This window comes from Artibeus jamaicensis, unplaced genomic scaffold (assembly GCF_021234435.1).
Source record: "Artibeus jamaicensis isolate MK-2021 breed Jamaican fruit bat unplaced genomic scaffold, CSHL_Jam_final contig_3243, whole genome shotgun sequence".
Lineage (NCBI taxonomy): Eukaryota > Metazoa > Chordata > Mammalia > Chiroptera > Phyllostomidae > Artibeus > Artibeus jamaicensis.
The window spans coordinates 1,034,488-1,048,257 of NW_026521766.1; the positions used below are offsets into that span (position 1 = coordinate 1,034,488).

The following is a 13,770-nucleotide window of genomic DNA, read 5'->3' on the forward strand; positions in this document are numbered from 1 at the left end:
GATTCCCCCACAGAGTTGGTCTAGATTCTACCTGTCCTTCAAGTGCTTGTTCAAATGCCTGCCATTTCTGCTCTAAAGCAATCCCAGACAGTCCTACATAAATAACCTTCTCTGAATTTGCATACTTACCTATCTTATGGCACTTACCACACTCTACTTTGTATTTTTATCTCTGTTTAGCAAACTTATCTCTTCTAAGGGATTATACACTCAGAGATATAATGTATGTTGAATGAATGAATGAATGAATGAAATGAAGAAACAGCATATTACTGCCATTGGCCATTATTTCTATGAAGTGTGAGTGGTTTGCCATTCCCACATTAATAGTGAAGAAAGATTAGAAAACAGAACAGCCAATTCAGAGGTAAAAAACAAAACACAGGCCACCAGGTGGATGCCTGGCCTTTCTGCCATATCACACCCTTTCCAGCAATCATGAGTTATCCATTTTTAAATCCTTTCTTGAAAATTTATTATTTTATGGTTAAAAAATATTTAATCCAAAGCCACTCATTCTTTCCCAGCCTTCAGTCTCAACTATTTCTATATCCACAGGCTCTCAATTTCTAGCCCATATTTTCTCAAATATGGATTAAAAGAACATTTCCCTTACTGAAATTCCAACAGAAATTGTATATCTAGGCCATGTTCTAAAATAGAGGCCCGCGAGTTTTAGTTTTACGTGACTGTACTCTTCCTTGAATAAAGCCCACCATTCGCCGGAGCGTGCACCTTGTTTCAGAAGGTGCACTTCACTGCTATGTCCTCCCTACTCCCACCGGTAGCCGCCACTGGGCCCTCACAGGAGCTCTCCCAGGGCTAATCAGTGACGGACCCTTCTTCAGCATTAAAGTGGCTGTGCAGAGACTCTCCTAAAGTCTTTTTACCTTCCCTAGATTTTAATTTAAAATTGAGGTTTACATCCTTTTTCTAAGAATCCTACATTTTCACTTCAGTCATGACCTGACGCTCACAGCCAGTGATCTGGCACAATGAAACCCAAGATAGAATCAATGCATGTCCATCCACTTCTCCTGTGATGAATTCCCAAAATGAATATGGTCCCACCACCATTGTCCACCAAGAATCACTGGTTAGCCACATTTTTTTCAGAGGACTGATCACACTGCTCAGGGATACTAGAGTGGGAAAGTTAGCATGCATTATTGAAGACTTCCTATGTGTCTGGGACTTTGACAAGCACTTACATTCATTATCTAAAACTAATATTTGCAAAATATCCACTGTTATTGCACCACGATAAGTGAGAAACTAGAGCTTAAAGAAGTTAACTAAAGCCAGTGGTCACCCAGCTAGTAAATGACAGCAACAAAATGTGAACAAACGCTATGTGAATCCTGTGCCTAAATTCTCGATTTCATGCCACGGTGCTATGTCTGGAGCTCCCTGATAGAAATCAGTTTTCTTAAAGGAGCACTCAGTCAAAAATGCTGCATGTCTAGTCTCTGCGCTCTGGACATCAGCACACTGATGGCAATAACCGGCATCCACCCCATCCAATTACTTATCATGAGAACCATAGGAGTTGGGAGGACAACAGAGAAATTTTTTGAGAATGGCTAAACCCATGATGCGCCACAAACACTACAAGCAATAAAATATTCAATTTAACTTCATCATATTATATGCATGGAATATGAATCATTATCAATTTTATAAAGATTACACCAAGTCTTAATACTCACTTTCAGTTCCTCTAGGTGATGCCATGTGAGTGATCTTCGTGCTGGTGTGATCTGAATTTCCTCCTTGCTTGTACTGTCTGAGTCCCGCTTGGCTCTCGCACATCCCACTCTTGTCTGGTTCCTTGTTCTCCAGCCCTGTAAAGGTCATAATCTTGAAATACGCCTTGGTTACCATTTGTACCAAATTGCAGGTTTTGACCCTACTACTTAGTCATGCAATCAATGTAGTAGGTTGTGACCAGTATTTAAAAATAAGATAGAATAGAATTTAATTGAATAGAAAATATTACAATACCTCACAATGTTTCACAAAACTTTGGTATAAATGTACAAAAACATGTAGAGGTCTATATTTCTCGCAGGCAAAACAGTTGGAAAAATACTAATATACAAAAACACTGGCAGTGAATATCCATTTGTTCAAATAGTCAGTTTTCTGTTCAGAATCTTAAAGTACTTAACAAAGGCTCTTTCCTCTCAGTTATCTTTATGATATACCTGCCATATTAGTTGCTTTCTTATTAAGATCCAGCCTTCTGTGGCACCACTTCATAGAGACATGGCCCACTGGCTCATAGCATCTCTGCTGCTTTACTATTTAAATTTTACTTTATTTTCTTATTTATTTTATTCAATTGATGCATGTTCTTTATGAGAAATCTGGGGGACCTCATTTGATATTTTTAATTTCTGGAGGTACCTACAGTATTTGGGATGTGACATTTCTTGCAATTGTCCTCTGAGATTCTGAGACAATAGTGAGAATGATAAAGAAAAGATAAGAAAAAATAACCATGAAATGAGGGGAAAGAGCAAGATATGAGAAGGAACACAGCACTGATTTCCTGTAAAAACCACATTAGATGCCAATCCCACATTTTACTTTCAGCCAGATAAATATGCCTCTAATGTGCATCGTGGGAGTTAGGGAAAGAGCCCCAGACAGTTCCCTGAAGCCTCTCCTTATGATCCAGGAAAGTGCCGGTGCTTTAACAATATGGATTACTGGCCTGGCTGTGCCTGCTCATACTAAAGAGGTACTGTGTGAGTATTCCAGAAGCCCTTTAGTCAAGTGCCTCTTCACTAGCCTGAAGCCCCTTGTCATTCACCATACACTGGATTTTTCCCCTTTTATTTCTCCAACAAAAGCTGGAGGTAACTGTTAACTATGGTTCTTGAATAAATTGCATCAAGGTCTGTGAGCATGTCTCAAAGAGAAATATTTTACATTATTGCAACAAACAGAACACACAATGCTTGTACAGTTCTTGTGAGAAATCTCTGTCCAAAACTGTGCCAGCTTGTTATTTACTGCTACTACCTAGTAACAGATAGAGAACTGCCCAATGAGGTCACCTTCAATGAGGTAATTGCATTATAATTGGATGTCTTTAATGCCAGTCATTTCTACACTATTGCTGGTTAGAAAAGGGGTCAGATAACCTTGTTTGTAGCATACACATTTTGTACAATACCTTTTATCCTTTCTCAGGAAGGGTAGGGATAGGGGAGAGTATTCATACATGCTCAGAAAAATGAGAAAAGGAATCTCACAAGCAGGAAGATGTTGGAAACCAGTGCAGAAACATATAAATGCTGTGCACTATAGTTTGGAGCAGAAAATTAAGACAGCAAAATAACCTCTGACATGTCTTTAGGTGCCATACAGTCCTGAAACATCTAGCACATTGTATATTCCACTACTAGTATATACTCCCAAAACATATACCTATGCAAAAAGTTGTACATGAATATTCATAACATTGTTCATAACAGAAAAATTAAAGAAACTAACTAACTAATGGATAAATAAAACATGGTATGTGGAATCTAATGAGCAAACTGAACTGACAAGCAACACAGAGACAGATTTACAGATGGAGAACAGATGATAGCTAGTGGGGGTGGTTAGGGGGTGGAGGGATTGAGCAAAAAGGAAAAAAGACTCATGGATATAGACTACAGCATAGTGACTGCCAGTGGCAGGGGGTATAAGGGGGGCTGACTAAATGGTAATAGAAAAATAAAGATGATATATTTTAAAAATAAAAAACTATAAATAAATAAATAGAACATGGCATAGTATATCCATACAACGGAATATCATTCAACGTTAAAGTATTGACACATGATACAACATGGATAAACCTCGAAAACAACATGCTAAATGAAAGGAGCCAGTCACAAAAGACCACATGTTGTAAAATTCCATTCATATGAAATGTTCCAGGAAAAGCAAATCTGTAAAGACAGAGAGTAGGTTTGGGTTGCGTAGCATTAGGGTAAGGCAGCAGACAGGGCACGATTACTAATGGGTATGGAGTTTCTCTTTGAGGGCATGAAAATGTCATAAAATTAGGTCATTATGATGGTTACACAGGTCCATAAATACATTAAAAATAATTGATTATGCACTTTGAATGGGTGGATTTTATGATGTGCAAATTATATCTCACTAAAGTCAATACATATAGCACAAAGAAAAAGGTCACTCAGATTTTAGTAAAAACCATTTTACTGGAGCCTACTTAAGGAAAAAAATTCAGCCCATTTCTAAAATGAACATTTTCCTAGTCATTCTAAAATTGACTTATTTTTAATAAAAATTCATTTTAAAATTAATATTACATCCAAATACCCTTATAAAATAAACAACTTTCCCCCAATTTTTAAAATCTAAAAGCCACTCATTCAGCTTAAAAAGAAAAATATCTGACTTCCTGACAGTGTACATTGGCACCGGTTAACCAAAGTCAGCCATATTCAAAGGGACCACATACTCTGTTGAGAGTTCCTTACTAACACATGGGCGTGAAATTGTTATTATGTAGAGGAGCAAAAACGCAAGTCATATTTTTGTTAGAGCATTGCCTTAAAGTGGCTCCTACAGGAAGGTGGGGCATGAGAACAAGAATTAGCAAGAACAAAAGAGGTTCAAACATCTCAGCATTGCTGCCAATGATGTTTCCTGAAGCCACTGCGTGGAATTCAGGTCACCTCAGAGTTTCAAAATCCCATTAAAACACACACACACACCTTCTCCTAGACTGATACCCTCTCCCAAACCTCCAAATAATGGAAAGAAAATTCAGGCCAAGCAATCTATAACCACTAACATAGATTAAAAGGACCATGGGGAGGAAATTATCTTTTAAAACCAGTCATTTACTCTCATTTTAATTCAGGTTGCCTCCCTCTCATTGCCCTGTGGGTTCATATTTTAAATGTGCTTTGCATTAAATATGCACAAAGAAGGTGAGAATCTATGTTAGTTGTAGAAACTGCTGGCATTCTTCATTATTCTTCAGAAAGGATGCCGTAATGGTTCTGCCCAGCCAATATTATTACATTTTCCTCTAATGTAATATTGCAGGTGTCATTCTTTGATGCCAAAAAATGTATTTCAAAATGTGTCCCCCAGGTAGAGAAGTTCACTTAGGACCACAGTAAACCAAAGCTCAACACTGAATATATGGTAAGAAGGTTAGAAAAATGAAAACCAGGAAACCCAAACTTTATCACTAGTCTTGCCACTGGTCATTAATGGATGTCCCTAAATTCCATACACCTCTGGAGTCTCAGCTTCTTCATTCATAAAATGGGACGGCTGACTAGAGTTTCCTTCAAATGCAAATTTTTTATGCCTTTTCAGACTCCCTTTCTCCATCTTAACTCTTTCCCTATTCTCATTTTTTTTTCTTTCACCTTCCATAGGTGGCCTATATCTGCAAGGGTACGAAGTAAATGAACAGACCCTTAGCTTCAAGCAATCAGTTATTGAACTCAAACCTCCATCTGAAGAGTTCAAGACTTTCTATTTCTGTGCAGAAAATAATACAGAAAACCAACGGTAAGTAGAGATCTGCACATTTCTTTTTCTTTTTCAGTCTTGACGAGAACCTTAACAGCAAACCCTTATTCTTAGTTTCCACCTTCAATTCTGTATCTTCAATTAAATCACACCCTTTCTTTGCATAGTCTCCATAGTTAATATCACCCAGGATTCTTTTTCTTTCAATGCATAGAAGGTGATTCTTCTAAAAGTATTGTTTTCAAATGAGAAAGGAGTCTACATTTTTTCACAAGGCAGTAACTGACTCTGGCAACATAAAAAAATGTACTAATACCATAATTTGTGATGTTGTAATTTATTAACTCACAGAGTTTCTGTTTTACTTCCTTTCATGTAACCTTTATTGATATGTCCATCTGAACTGGTCAGTTTTTCGGTTTTTTCATAAGCCACTGAAAGATGTATGATTTTCCCACCTAATTTGATATGTTCAGCATCCAACTTGGCACATACACAAGGCCTCTGGTTCATAATGATTCTGGGGAAAAAGCAGGGAAGTCAACGAAGAGAAAGCCATGCAGTAGAGGTACCCTGGTCCCTGCAGCACCCTCCCCCGCAGCCCCCAAGTCTCCCTGCCCAACTCCAGCTCCCCAGATGGCCAGTGACCTGCAGCTGCTCTTACCTCACAGACACTTTCTCCCAACTAATAAAAGGTATCTAATAAAAAATTTGCAGTAATTTATTAAAACAGATGAAATGGTAAAATTTCCAGAGACATTAACAAGGGCTACATACACTGTTTTAACCTAAAGAAATAAAACTCTGGAGGTAGAATTTCAGGATCTCAACAAGTGACCATTTGAGGAAAGGAAAAAAGATTTCTCTAGCAGGGGCATCCAACCTGCAGCTCACAGGCTGGGTGCAGCCCAGGGTGGCTATGGATGTGGCCTAACACAAAATTGTGAATTTACTGAAAACTACAAGGTTTTTTTTGTGATTATGTGTCACAATGTATTTAATGTGTGACCCAAGGCAACTCTTCTTCCAGTGTGGCCAGAGACGCCGAAAGGTTGGACACCCCTGCTACACATGATGTCCCATTATGTCAATCTTGCCTGTTCCGCTCCTTCTTAAGGATAGGCTATAATGAGGGGGAAATGAATAAAGAATTGCTAGATATCTTCTTCCTTGGGTTCATGCTATACAATCTGGTTGGCAGATTAAGATGGTTCCCTTGAAGGTGAAGCACCAACCGGCATATATAGGAAAAGGATCAATGAAACAGAGTTAACTCCTATTTGATAAAATCCACTGGTTTGCCTAGTTGGATCTCACCACCAAATCCATGAGTGGATATTATCAATAGGAAACAAACTGTGGTTCATGAAACTCTGGTCTCACAGGATACTCCACTTGAAAAAAGTAAGTTTCGGAAATGATTCAAATCATACTGCCCTTTTAGATAATTACATAGCATGTGAACTTATTGATGTTGCTAAGACAGACTGATGGAAAGAATTCTGGTTAATTCTCCATAACTCCCATTACCTAAGCTTATCTGATCCAAATCATTAAAAAAATAACTCCTACCAAAGACCTTTAGAATAAAAGCTATATATGCTCGTTTTATAAAACATCATCCAAGAAAAATGAAAGTAAGGAAAAGGAGAAGACAGGAGAGTTTGCTGTGGTTTCCAGAATTTAACAATGAAATATTCGCCTTAATGGCAATATTTAATCACTATATGTTTGATTCACTGAACTTTAAATTTAAATAGAAACAGTAAGATTTTTTAAAGTTCTATGGCTTCATTATTCTCTATTTACAAACACTGTACCCTCCTCTGATTTTATTATTTATAACAATTTTACTTCATAGCTACAATTGCATTTTTCTCATTTGGTGTTTAATCTTTTTGTTCAACCCAAAACCTAAGGAGCATTATTTACCTTATTAATTTCAAGCTAAATGACCAAGAGAAACAATTAGAAAATAAATTAAATTGCATTGTAACATTTCACCTTGTTTAGAGTGCGATGATGTTTTGACGGCTTGTGGTACACTGTTCTCTCTGCAGCTGGATCACGGCTCTGCAAACGTCTATCAAAAAATGGCTTCCTTTGCATCAGGCTATTGAAGACTTCATCAGCGGGCCTCTAGAGGAGACCAGAATGTGAAAGAAAACCCAATCTTAAGAGAAAAGACCCACAAAATTATCACCAGCTAGTCATGGGAATAAACAAAAACTTTTATCATTATATAGCTTTTCAAATGAATGGTTCTCCAATATAGTAAAACTTTGTGATAAGGGTATAATTTTGCTTTTGAACTAAAGTACCAAAATCAAAAGTGACATTCAAATAACAAAACTTATATCGATATCATTCATAACCCCTCATGTTTTTCCTCGTTGCACTATACATGTTAGCATGAAAATATAGTATGTCCCATATCCCTGTCTTTTGAAAGCATAAATAAAATAAAAGTCTTTTTATTTTATTTTCTCTTTTTTATTCTCTTCTAAATGTTCTACTCTTTGCTTCAGCTATAGGCTTCTTAGAATGCCTATAGGCCGTGATGTGGGAAGCTGATATCTGGAAAAATTAAGATCATGGAAATGAAGTAGCTTAAATGATGAATAAATAATTCAGCTAAACAAGGTCTTCTCTGTTAGGTCATCTTACAGTCAAATGAGTCAAGTGACTCCCAGGACTTCCCAAATGAAAGAAAATAGTAATATTATTGTTATAAAACTAAAAGAAGGAAAGAATTAGACAAAATTTAGGGGAGAAAAACACAAAGGCCTCAATATGAGTATCTGAATATTTATCATACTCTAAGGGGAAAACCCAAATAAATCACATGTCCTTCTCTTAATACTTAACATAAAATTCAGGGAAATTAGAAAGTGAATTCTAATCATTGAATTAGATTAGATTAGTTCATTTCTCAGCAGCACAATCCCTATGTGTATCCGAGATGCTGTGATGCATTTGGAAGTCCCCCACCCTTACTAATGGAACATGGAACACAGATTTCAAAGAGTTCAACTATCAGATTCAAGTGCTCTGAAGCACCTCAAAATGGAAAAAAAAAATGAAATCTTGTCTGTCCATAAAACCATAGTACTTCAGAGCTCACAAGGACCTTACAACTCAACACCTTTTCTTCATGCTGAGGCGCAGGGAGGTAGTGGGTTGTTGAAGGTTGTATTGGTTGTTAATGGCAGAATTAAAACTGAACCCTGGTCTTCATCTCTCCATCCACTGTTATTTCCATCCTTCCTGTGGCTCCTCATTGTGGCCAGGAAGGTCATTTTCCCAGAGACAATGCAGCCTCCCACTCCCCCAAGTTACCAAAGACTTCTTATCTTCAGCTGAGAACTAAAACACAATTCCAGTAACGAGTCTTGTTTATATTTCCACAATGTCATGGAAGGTCTTCATGCTAATCCAAATTACATCCTTTTCCAGAGACTATTAAATGTGAAAAAGATGTCAAAATTCAAATTACTTTTCCTATACTCCTCACCTCTCCTTCCCCCTCCCAAACTCTCAAATAGATGGCTCTGGTTTGATGCTCTCGTTCAGCCCAGATAGAGGAGGCTTGTGAGTGAGCATGTGCTATGTAGTTCCCATATTAAGAGAGGCTCCCTAAATGAACTCGGGCCCAAACTGATGTGCCCTAATACTCCAGCCAAGTTTATACCATAATCGAAAACATCAAGTTAATGATAACAGATAGTCCTCTGTTCTGAGAATGGTTCCTTTGTTCTCCTGGTATTTACCATGATAATAAAGAGGTCTTTCAGCAGGGGCGTCATCAGTGACGTTCACATCAGAAACCCAGAGCTCACACATCCGCTCCCCAGTGGAGCACTCTGCAATGCAGCCCCATTCTGGAATGCAGACGCTGCCCAGCCAGCTGGTGACCACGGCCAATGGTGATGCTGGCTCGGAGCTGCCCCTCCCACCCCAAGGAGAAGAACAAAAGCAATTCCCTCAGTAAAAATGTGAATGCAATTTTATGCTAATTAACCACTCATATGACTCACTTGCAAATGAAAGGTATCAAGATTTCAAGTTCCAACTCCTTAAAAATTACTATTATTAGTCTTGGAAGATTCTAGAGATTTAAACCATCCTGGACGTTGGGGGGGGGGGTTTGTATACTTTTATATGGACAGGATTCTAAGTTTTTAATATGATTGTCACAGGATATGTGACCCAGAAAGAATTTTTTGGTTCTATGATTAAGAACGTTTCGCTGGATCCACAAGGTGGCTATCTCCAATAGATAAAATAAGGAGGGAGAAGCTCAGAGCCAGCCTTCTATATAAATGCTGACTGCATGTTTTATGGTTAGCCCACCTTTTGGCAAATCAAAAAGAGCTCCCCATGAGCCCAATGGTCAGTTAGTCAATAAATGTTCATTCAGCACCTAGTTTGGACCAAGCACTGGGTGCCACCCAGACCACCATCACTAAACAGAAGCAGAAAGAATTGTTCCAAGCATGCACTCTGCAGCCCAAGGGCCTGGGTGCAAATTCTAGCTTTATCGCTTCTGTCTGTGACCTTGACAGGTTACTTTAACTCCCCCTGCTTTAGTTTCCTCATCTATAAATGGATACTGTTATAGCATCTGTCACATGTGTTTATGAAAATTAAGTGAATGGTGCCTAAAAAGCACTGGAACACTGAGCAGCCCCAGTGAACTCTCAATATAATTATCAGTATCATTAGCAAGGAGTGTCAGCTGGTTATATACAGACCTCATATCTCTGTGGACACCTTCAGAAGGAATACATCTTGTATCCTTCACTTACTGCAGAAAGGAGGATGGAGGGTTCCATCAGGGTTTTCCTCTTAAAGGACTTAGGAGAAGACCAAATACAGCTTCAGGCTTTCTGACTCACATGCAGCAAATAGTGCCTCTTTAGAACCCCAACGACTGGCCTACAGTTGTCAAAACTCTGCTAGACCCACATCCTTGATAAACTTGGAAGATTTTCCGTCAATATTCCTAGAAGCCCTGATTGTTCTGGAAGGTCCCTGCAGGGCCTAAGTAGTGCTGGTTTCATTCCAGTTCTTGTTCTGCTCCATCTGCTGTCTTAAAGTGCACACAATAAGGAAAGCCCATGGACCGTACTGTACTTAGGAATTACATTTAGAGAAGATAAATTAATAAACATCAAAGACACAGTAATTTGTTCCCATAAAAGAGTAACACTAAAAGCAATCAGTCTGTTCCTTTATTTGACTCACCCACTCAGCTAAGAAAATGATCTCAGTGACCCCTTGCCCCCACATCACCTCTCAAGCTTCTTCCTGGGTTTGGAACAGTCTCCCCCACCCTCACCTGAGAACAAATGTGTTCTCTATAGAGGTTTGGCTAATGTAATAGAATTTTCTCTTCCATTCAAAACTCATTGCAAAGACATGTCCATAGCAGCATGTAAAAGCTAATAAAACAATAAACCATACATTTTAAAAAGTAACCAACCCTTTCTTACAACACCTTCTATTACACACACACACACACACACACAAAGTCTGTACAGAAAAAGTCCAGCCATTGTTAGTATAAGGAGAACGGTTTGCCCAACATCGATGCAACCTGGCAGCCAAGGAGAGTGGACTGTAATGATCATGTATGAACAGTGATGACTTGTTTGATGATTTCAGGGAGGTAGGAATATGTGTGTTTTACTTACTGTACTCCCAGAAACTACTTACACAATCACTAACATATCTAAAGCATTTGATATGCATATAGTAAAAGCATAAATAAATGAATTCCAGGTACTTATCTAATCACATATTAAAATTATTACTATTATTTTTATGTTGTTCAATACAATTGTCCCAATTTCCCCCCCATCATTCTCCCCTGCACTACCCACCTTCAACCTTCCACATTCAGTCCTCCTTCCCCCACACTGACTTTGTCCATGAGCCTTTTATACAAGTTCCTTGACTTGACATTTCCCCTTCTTTCCCTCATTATCTCTTCCCCTCTGGTCACTGTCAATTTGTTCTTTATTTCCATGTCTCTGTTTCTACTCTGCTCACTTATTTGTTGATTAGGTTCCACTTATAGGTGAGACCATATGGTATTTGTCTACCACTGCCTGGCCTATTTCACTTAGTGTAACACTCTCCATTTCCATCCAATCTGTCAAGAAGGGTAGGAATTCTTTCTTTCTGCTACATAGAATTCCATTGTGTAAATGTACCATGGCTTTTTGATCCACTCATTTACGGATGGGCACTTAGGCTGTTCCCAGCTCTTGACTATTGTAAATAACGCTGCTATGAACATTGGGGTTCATGGGCTCTTTTGAATTGGTATTTTAGGATTCTTAGGGTATAATCCCAGCAGTAGAATTGCCAGGTCGAAAGGCAGTTCCATGTTTAGTTTTCTGAGGAAGTTCCTTGCTGTTTCCCACAGTGTCTGCAGCAGTCTGCATTTTTACCAACAGTGCACTAGGGTTCCCTTTTCTCCACAACCTCACCAACACTTTTCGTTTCTTAATTGTTTATGATGGTCACTTCTATTGATGTGAAGTGGTAATCCATTGTGGTTCTAATTTGCATCTCTCTGTGATGGCTAGTGATATTGAGCAACCTTTCATATGTCTCTGGGCCTTCTGTATGTGCTTCTTGGAGAAGTCCTGTTCAGGTCCTTTGCACATTTTTAATTAGATTTTTTTGTCTTCCTGGTGTAGAGTCACGTGAGTTCTTTACATATTTTGGAAATCAAACCATTGTCTGAGGTATCATTGGAAAATATATGTTCCCATATGGTTTGTTCTCTTTTAATTTTGCTGGTGTTTTTATTTAGCCATGCAGAAGGTTTTTAATTTGATAGAGTCCCATTTGTTTATTTCTCCTTTCATATCCCTCGCTCTAGGGGACATATCTCATAGAGTGAAAATATTGCAGCATGGAACATCTAAAATTTTTCTGCCTATGTTTGCTCTAGGACTTTTATGGTGTTGTGAGTTATATTTAAGTCTTTTATCCATCTTGAGTTTATTTTTGTGTGTGGTGTAAGTTGGTGGTAGAGTTTTGTGGTTTTTTGCATGTAGCTGTCTAGATCTCACAAATCCATTTTGTTAAAGGGGCTATTTTTACTCCATTTTATTATTCTGCCACCTTTGTCAAATATTGATTGACCATAGAGACCTGGGTTTATTTCAGGGCTCTTTATTCTGCCTCATTGGTCTATGTGTCTGAACTTATGCCAGCACCAGACCATTTTGATGACAATGGACTTGTAGTGTAGTTTAATATCAGGTATTGTGATCCCTCTACTTTATTCTTCTTTCTCAAATTGCTGAGGCTATTTGGGGTTGTTTATTGTTGAATATAAATTTTTGAAATGTTTGTTCTGTATCTTAATCAAAAGTTAAAACTAAATCTGCTGATTTTACTTTTAGATTCTGAGTAGCACTAAGATTTAAGGACTGCAAGTTAAAGAAATATTTTAGAGGTGACTTAAGCATAAGACATTACACTAATGAAGAAATTGTGGCATATTACAGAATCTAAAGGCAAGAATGCACCTCAGAGGCAGTCTCAAAAGAGACTGAAGCACAAGAAACCCAGGTATCTTCTCTCTCTGCTCGACTGCTTGTTGTCCGTCTGCTTCATTCTCTTTCTTTCTCCCTGCAAGTTGACTTTATTTATATAGCCAATCAATGCATGAATTGGGAGCCAAAATTCCAGGAAGAGCCACAGGCTGTTATCAGCCTCCACTCATAAAGATTGCCTAATCTGAATATTTGTCAAGTCTATGACTAAAGGGTATGTAGAATAGCCTTTGTAGTAATCATATCAGGAGTCAACATGTTAGGGTGAACTATTGTGCATATCACCAGTAGCAGCAAGTGCCTATACACCAACACTTATGGGACAACCAAACTCAAAAAGGAGGTTTCCCCCTTACCAAAGGTGATATATTGGAGCCTCCCAAGGTCAAAGGCAACTGCTCCAACATAAAGATAAATGTCAACCCTCCACTCTTTCCAAAGTTGTATCTCTTACCTTGGATGTTGGTACTCAGATATCTAGGTAGCTGCTATTTAAGTCGAACTCCTATCATTTGCCATCAAAGAGTGTTGAGTGATTAAGATAAGCACATAATTTAGCTTCCAAATTAGGAGACTTTGAGAGAAGACACTATTAATAATTATACTGAGATAAAAGATATGAGCAGGCAATATCTCAGGCAAAGTGAGACATATGTTGTCTTATGACTACTAT

General features: G+C 38.2%; 1 protein-coding gene across 1 annotated transcript in view; it reads left to right on the plus strand.

Annotated features, from left to right (window-relative positions):
- The window catches only part of LOC119047244 (uncharacterized), a 110,284-nt gene extending 102,319 nt beyond the window's left edge, over positions 1 to 7,965 (plus strand). Inside the window, exons 12-13 of the mRNA XM_037142638.2 lie at positions 5,424 to 5,559; positions 7,581 to 7,965. Of these exons, the coding sequence (XP_036998533.2) occupies positions 5,424 to 5,559; positions 7,581 to 7,680 (236 nt within the window). The 3' untranslated portion in view covers positions 7,681 to 7,965. The remainder of the gene's footprint in view (positions 1 to 5,423; positions 5,560 to 7,580) is intronic.
- The last annotated feature ends 5,805 nt before the right edge of the window (positions 7,966 to 13,770 follow it).